General features: G+C 38.2%; 1 protein-coding gene across 4 annotated transcripts in view; it reads right to left on the reverse strand.

Annotated features, from left to right (window-relative positions):
• Positions 1–4,013: 4,013 nt before the first annotated feature.
• LOC108575316 (ras-related protein Rab-32) overlaps positions 4,014–7,783 on the reverse strand; it is a 53,456-nt gene continuing 49,686 nt past the window's right edge. For all 4 annotated transcript variants that reach the window (XM_017938081.1, XM_017938080.1, XM_017938079.1 and 1 more), the window contains 2 exons: positions 6,735–7,060; positions 4,014–4,700 (listed from right to left, as the gene is read on the reverse strand). In XM_017938081.1, the coding sequence (XP_017793570.1) occupies positions 4,587–4,700; positions 6,735–7,060 (440 nt within the window). In that variant the 3' untranslated portion in view covers positions 4,014–4,586. The remainder of the gene's footprint in view (positions 4,701–6,734; positions 7,061–7,783) is intronic.

The raw sequence follows: 7,783 nt of genomic DNA on the forward strand, positions 1-7,783 counted from the left end.
CTTCTTAATAATATCCTGTACGTTATACTCGAACGAAAAAGTCTAAACGTACGGGCTCTAGGCAATTCCCACGATCACCTTCGAAATTTCCACTCAACGAAAACGAACCAACGCAAAATTAAGGAACGGATATCACAAATAAAATGCTTCTGCAACAGAACGTTATATTGAATCTCAATGACTTTACTATAAATTATACGTATATATAACATGCCACTTACACATATAAATACAATCTGTGTATAATATATATAATACGTATGAACAAATTGTTATTCCATTCTCGGAAAAAACACTCGCGAAAAACCACGTGGCACCGCATTAGTGTTGCAAAAATTGTTCTCATCGAGCGTTCACGCGAAACATATACAGTGGCTCTTACTAATATTCGGACACTCTTTAGAACAGTATAATTTTTTTTAAACTGGATCAAACGACTCGAGTTTTTTTTTTAGAAGTTAGAAGGATTAGTATACTAGACGTGTATAAAATTTTTTGAAAATATTACTACTTGTGGGAATCACTGTTTACAACCTTTTTACCTGAGCCTGTAAGGAAAAATTTCAAACATACGTTTTGTAGATTTATGTCAATTATACGCATGCTGGAAATTTCATCGAAATCGGTAGATGGAGGAACAAGGAGGATGGAGGAATCTTCAGATTTATTACAATTATAGGCCGAACGTCGTGAAACAGTGCGATCTTCACAATCTTTAACGATTTGTAGCTCGTAGCAACATTAACCGATTTCGATGAAATTTTCAGCGTGTGTATAATTGGCATAGATCTACAAAACGTATTTTTTAAATTTTCATTACGGGCTCGGATAAAAAAGTTGTCGAATGTGACCTTTACAATTTTCGTTCGGTCCCGAGCACCGCGACGCAGGACCGGCAGGACGAGTGCGTAGCCGAGCCGCACGGCATCAGCGGAACCGTGTTACAATGTCGCGATAAGGCCTTCGACAAAGGGATCCCGCGAGGAACCGAAGCGGGACCGCGGTTGCCGAGGCGAGAGGGCTCCAGTGTTTCTTCGCTTGAGGGGACTCGCGTTGGGTCCTGTGTCGCATGGGTCGCCAAAAGCGACGATCGCTCGACGTCTTCCGTATCGCGTCGCACTTGCCACCACCACGTCGGGTGTGGACGACTCCGTGCTATAAAGCACGGAGGTTTTCACCCTCGACACGCATTCTATTGAGAACACGCCTAGAAATACATTAACGCGTTAAACGCCCAGCCTGTTTTGCTGACCGTTCCGTTCAGGCCACACTTGGCCGTCAAGTGGGCCATGCGAACTATGAACAGAAGACGACCAACGAAAAGTATACTGTCAGGCCACTGACGCGGCCTGAACGGAAAGTATAGCGTCAGTCACCGGCGACTGACATGGCGCTTAACGTGTTAATTGTTTAGTTCGAAAACGCGTTAATTTCTTTCCTCTAAATAAGACTCGCCCTGCCGCGAGTCAGCGTTTCCAAGCGTCGAAGAGTCACGGTGTTTTGGGACGCTACAGTTTTCTTCGCGATTCCCACAAATTGCGATTTTTCCAAAAAAATTTCATACACGTCATCGAGTACACTAATCCTCCTAACTTCTCGAAAAAACTCAAGTCGTTAAGTCCAATTTTAAAAAAGTTTTACCGTTCTAAGGAGTGTCCGAATGTCAGTAAGAGTCGCCGTACATACATAGGATCGTTTGTTAAGTATAATCAACGATACATTCGGAAAATTCGTATAAAAAAGAACGCCGAGTTACAGAAAATTCGAGTGGTTCGAACGAGTTCGTTGCAAGACCGATTACGTGAACTATACTTATTATACCGAACGACAGATTAACCCTTTCGCTACGGCGGTCCTCGCCGCGGAATCCCCCCCGTAGAACGAGGCGCCGCGCCAAAAGTGTAGACATTGCGCGCTCGGGGCCAAGTCTTCCGTCTCAAAAACGCCATTGGAACACTGCTTTTAGGAGCAAAACAGCAATGTATTTGTAACTTTTCCACGAACGCATTTAATTAAACATGAAAGTTAATATTTTAAGGTTTCAAGCCCAGTTTAAATACGAAATTTTGTCGCGGGTGACTGTAGTCACCGGTCGCAGCGAAAGGGTTAAGAACAACCTTTACTTGTCGTTAAGCGATAAAGAGCGAAGAAAAAAAAAGAGAAATCGTTAATTCTTAATTTAATTTGCCGATCGATAGGAAAGTTCGTGACTTGAATTAACGAACGATCGATTCGTTCGTTTCTTATTTTTTGCTTAATCGTTTATCTTAACTAAGGAAAAACAAAAGCAAACAAAGACGACGAAACTTAAGAATTACGGTTGATGGAGAAGTTTTGCTGTAATTACGAAAAATCGTTCGATTTAAGTATACGTAACACTACCGGCCAAAAGTTTGGAATCACCGAGCATTGCAATTTGCGGGAAAATGTCGAGCGACTTTGAGAATTTCTTATCGTTCGAATCAGTTGATATGAGACAAATTGGTAAACGTAGAATTGAGATAAAGGTGAAATCTATAAAAAAATTAGCAGCAGATTTAATATCGACGAAAAGTGGGAGGTGATTCGAAACTTTTGCCCGGTAGTTTATGTGATAATCATCGACGATCGAGAGATGAAAACGGTAGAGTTAAATGAAGCGAATGAATTAATTTGATTTGAAGAAAAGAAAGAGACACTGGAAAAAAGATTCGAATAATCTTCGATTTTTATCCCTCGAAATCGCTTGTCTTTGTCAGGGTCAAAAAATTTCGTCGATATCAGTCCTTTTTTTTCTGTCCACGCTTCCTCCTTCGTCTAGTTTTAAAACCGTCACGTTCAATACTGTACAGCAATAATGGAACGTAGCAATTGACTCCTTGGAATGTATACCATTTCTTCTTCTTCTTCGCGCGCGTTAAAAAGTGTCGCGAAGTTCGAGCTTCGAAACGCCGATCGTTTTCAATCAACAGAGGCAAGAGGCTTGGTAAAGCAAGTGCTTGGTCTCCATCTACCCCGAACGATCTCCCCGCTAAAAGTGTTAAAATCGATAATAAAAAATCCTCCTCGGAGGTTCACTCGTTATTCGTTGCTTCGCAATCGTCTCGTATATTTTTCTTTTTCATTTTCTTCTTCATGGAAGCGATAAGTACCGAGTTCGAGGAGAACGGTGAGCCAGGAATGTTGGTTAAGTTTTAACAAAGTGTTTTATAAAAAAATTAAATTAGTGGTTGTTGGCAATTTCAGTGGTTTGTCGGAAGAAGTGTTAGAAATTTGAAACAAAGGAGGCGGAGAATGTTTAATAAAATACTTGGGAATGAGGAGAAATTAACCTAACTTAGATAGAACTGTTAGCTTTTTTTTTTCTTTTTGTACAATTTACTAGAAACTTAATGTAAAAAGAAGTTCAACGAGGAATTGTCTGTGAGATGTACATAGCGATGGGAAGAATACTTGTCAGAACAACGTGCAATTCTTACTGTCACTGTCAATACAGGGTGTTTCGAAATTAATTTAGCGTTTCAATGAATTTAAATGAACTTTTGGATAAATGAATTAATTGTACGATTACTAGTTTATCTTCAATTGTAATCTTCTTGTAGCCAATGTTTAAAAAGATTCACTAAGTTCAATTTAGATTGAAAATTTAGAGGGACACAAGTGAGCACCAAAAATGAATGACTCTTTTTAATTTTAAATTTATCAAAAATAATTTCTTCTTATGATTCAAATTTATCTTTTGAAAAGCATAGGTTATGACAAATAAGCGAGAAGAACTGGAGGTTATAGTAACATCCTCGTCAAAAGAGCGATATGTAGTACAATTACTATTGATAATAATTTACAGTTCCAAAAGGAAAATAAATTTAAACTGAAAAAGGTACTTTCATTTTCACCAAAAAGTAAACCAGTAAACGTTATTAAATCTATTTTGCAAAATTCACCTAATTGAATTGAAATATGTAGTGAACTTTGAGACACTCTGTACAATAGTCTTTCACTTATCTTCCATTAATCACCAATAACAGCTCCGAATCTCAAACACCGAACCCAATAATCATCAGTTCCCAGCAGCCACTCGCCTAACTTCCCCAGCAAACACAGTTATACCAATCCCGTCGCTATGTACCAAGCTTAAACTTCCCCCATTTTCTCCTAGTCTCAGTTTGGAAACAAGCTAACAAACAGCGGATTACAAGAACCAACAAAGCCCTAACCGTCCTTCTCCATCTCGATTCAACATTCCAGGCTGCACCTCTGCCAGTCTGACCAACCTATCTCCCCCCCGAGAGAAACGCGCGTGTATGTACAAAAGAGCAACTGTGCAGAAGATCGATCCTCACGGTGTATCCTCAACGATCGTTTGGAAATGTTGAAAGGAATTGGAAGAAGTTGTTGGTGATCCGTGGAAGATCGACGGCTCTTCTGGTCGATGAAAGCGATCGCCACGATGACGGTTGACAGGACGATTAGGCGATCGAGACGAGAGATGAGGCGAGAGTCGTTGTGGACCAAGTGAAACGTGTCATGGCACCGACAGCTACACGGCAGAGGAGGGACGACGATAACGGATCGAAGGATCCTGCTATCGGTTGACTACCGATTCGTCAGCAGGAGCAGGATTTCTTTGAGCTGGTCGGCGATTGGTTCAACGCGAAACGCTCGCCGTCCGTTGGATCCTGGGAACCGTCGCCCTTCATCAGCTGGTCGTTTTGTAGGATCTGTGAATCGAGAGGCAAAGTGGGTTTGTTAGTGGTGGGTTCTGTTCTTTTCTCGTGGGGAATTGGGTGAGATTGATTGGTTGGAGGTTGTCTTTTGAGGAGAGTTGAGAAGAGATGGAGTGATTAAGCGGGTTTATTGGTAGTTTGTGGGATGGAGAATTGGTAATTGTGTTGTGGGATTGAGAAGTGTATTTTTTGTTTGTGGCGAAGAAAAGGATTCTTTGGTAATCTTTCAGTTTTTATTGATGGGTGTATTGAGAAATTGAGCAGGTTTATTGGTAGTTTGTGTGATAGAGAATTGGTAAGTGTATTGTGAAGTGTATTTTTTTGTGGTGAAGAGAAAAATTGTTAACTACTCTTTCAGTTTTTATTGATGGGTGTATTGAGAAATTGAGCAGGTTTATTGGTAGTTTGTGTGATGGAGAATTGGTAATTGTATTGTGGGATTGAGAAGTGTATTTTTTGTTTGTGGCGAAGAAAGGGATTGTTTGGTAATCTTTCAGTTTATCCTGATGTGTGTATTGAGTAATTCCGCAGGTTTATTGGTAGCTTGTGTGATGGAGAATTGGTAATTGTGTTGTGGGATTGAGAAGTGTATTTTTTTTGTGGCGAAGGAAAGTATTGTTTGGTAATCTTTCAGTTTCTATTGATGGGTGTATTGAGTTATTAAACAGGTTTATTGGTAGTTTGTGTGACGGAGAATTGGTAATTGTATTGTGAAGTGTATTTTTTTTGTGGTGAAGAGAAAGATTGTTTATTAATTTTTCAGTGAATTCTTTTTGATGAGTGTATTGAATGGTTGAGCAGGTTTATTGGTAGTTTGTGTGACGAGAAATTGATAATTGTATTGTGGGATTGAGAAGTGTATTTTTTTGTGGTAAAGGGAAAGATCATTTATCAATTTTTCAGTGAATTCTTTTTGATGAGTATATTCAACGACTGAGCAGGATTATTCGTAGACTGTACCATGGAGAATTAATAAACTCAATTCAACGTGTTGTGAAATTATAATACTGTGGAACTGGGAAGTTTATTTTTTCATGTATCTATGGAATTAATTGTGTGTTTACAATTTTTCACTTGGTAGGTTCTAAAGTAAATGGTTTAAGGAAATACACACAAAAAGTAAGTTAACGGTAGATCAATTTTGTAAAAAATCGTTAATTTAAGGTGTAGATTTAATAGAAAAAAAAAAAGAGAGAAAACGGAAAATACAATTACTCTGTATGAGAAAATATTCCATTTAACATACCACAGAGATATTTTTTCACACACCATAACGTCGTATGGTTGCGTAGATGGTGTCGACGTACCGAATTAGTTCGCGACGTGCAATTAACTATGCGCCGTAAGACGATTACCTTGGCGCGGAAAATACGTCATTGATAAATCCATCGGGCACGTTGTACGCGCGTAACACAAAAGAAACGTTAATCGCAGGGGCAATACGATAGTCCGCAAATAACTTGTGCGTAGCTCTCACGCCACTATCTTCGTCAATTGAATTTCGCAGACGAATCAAGAAAAACCGCGTCAATAAACATTCACGATTGCACTCTGTTACTTGTTTGTACGTTCAACACTTCAATCAGGCTGACTTTCATTTATTTAACACATTTTTTCAATATTTCTGTGTAGTTTAGCATTTCTTGTTTTCCTTCGATTTACTCTTTCCTCGAGATCTCGAGCTGTTTCAGACAGTTCAAGTCTTATCTCTCATTCAATAATTTTCCCTCGATTTTCCTAATCTTCTTGCCTTTCGTTTGATAGTCAATATTTCAGAAAAGCAAATTCCGCTAAGTTTAATGCAAATAAAAGATTTAAAGGGTCAAAAGTGAACACCAGTGCTCGTTTAAGCAACTGAGAGTTAAAATAATCGAAAGCTGAAGTAGATTTTAATTTCAATTTCATAAAAATTTAAACAAGAAATTTTTTACTATTTCTTTTCTCACGAATCGGTCTCAAATAATTTCAAATCTATTTGAAAACAAACACAAATGGGTAAATGATCAACGGTGACGAATTGTTACTCACTTTATTGACAAGAAATCGCGCTGCCTCTTCGATGTTGATATTCTCCTTGGCTGAGGTCTCGAACCATCCAGAGAAGTTCTTCTCCTTGCAGTATTCGTCCATTTTCGCGGGTGTATTCACCAAACCTTCCTTCTGCTGGTCGCACTTGTTCGCCAACAGGACGCAGGGGATCGGCGAACCATCAGGAAGTTGTACCTTCGAGTCCAGGTCTTGTTTCCACTTCACCACTGCGTCGAGGGTAGCACTTCTCGTCACGTCGAATACTATGAACGCTCCAACTGCTTCCTTGTAGTACACTCTGGTCATGTTTCCGAACCTCTCTTGACCTGTACATTTGTTCGAAACAAATCGTAGAGTTTGGTGAAAATTCATCGTAGATTTGATTGTGAAACTGATAGATTTGGTAGAAATTTGGAAAGAATATCGAGAGATAATGGTTAGGTAGTAATTAATAACGTATTTAAATAAATGTGAATAGTAATGATTTACATTTTTAAGCAAATGTGAAAAATAACGGTTGCCATTTTTAAATAAATGTGAATAATAATAGTTGAGATTTTTAAATAAATGTGAATAATGGTGATTGATATTTTTAAATAAACGGGAGTAATATCTAGAGTGTTCATAGTGAATTTTTCTATCTATTATATTACAGGAATTATTTGTGTATTTTTGAGGTATAGAAAGCAAAAGAAATTTCGATTTGATAAAAGAAGAATTTGAGAATTTATATTTAAAGATTCAGAACATTAAATAATTATATAAAGATTATGGATTGTATAGAATGATCGATTAAATAGAGATTTAAATTTATAATATAACGGGGAACACAAAACAGGTATAACGCAAGTCTACTACGAAATTTCTTTTACTCGGAAGAAGAGACTTCAACTGAACACCTGCACAGGCGATGTGCCTACTGGCGCCAAATTCACCGTTTTTAAAACTCACTTTAAAAATGATTCTTTTTCAAGCAAGTCTCTTTAAAATCCGACAATAAATAAAACAAATCAAATTCTTCTTTACTAAAGACAATAAAAATACCCAAT

Source organism: Habropoda laboriosa, unplaced genomic scaffold, assembly GCF_001263275.1.
Source record: "Habropoda laboriosa isolate 0110345459 unplaced genomic scaffold, ASM126327v1 scaffold244, whole genome shotgun sequence".
Taxonomy (NCBI): domain Eukaryota; kingdom Metazoa; phylum Arthropoda; class Insecta; order Hymenoptera; family Apidae; genus Habropoda; species Habropoda laboriosa.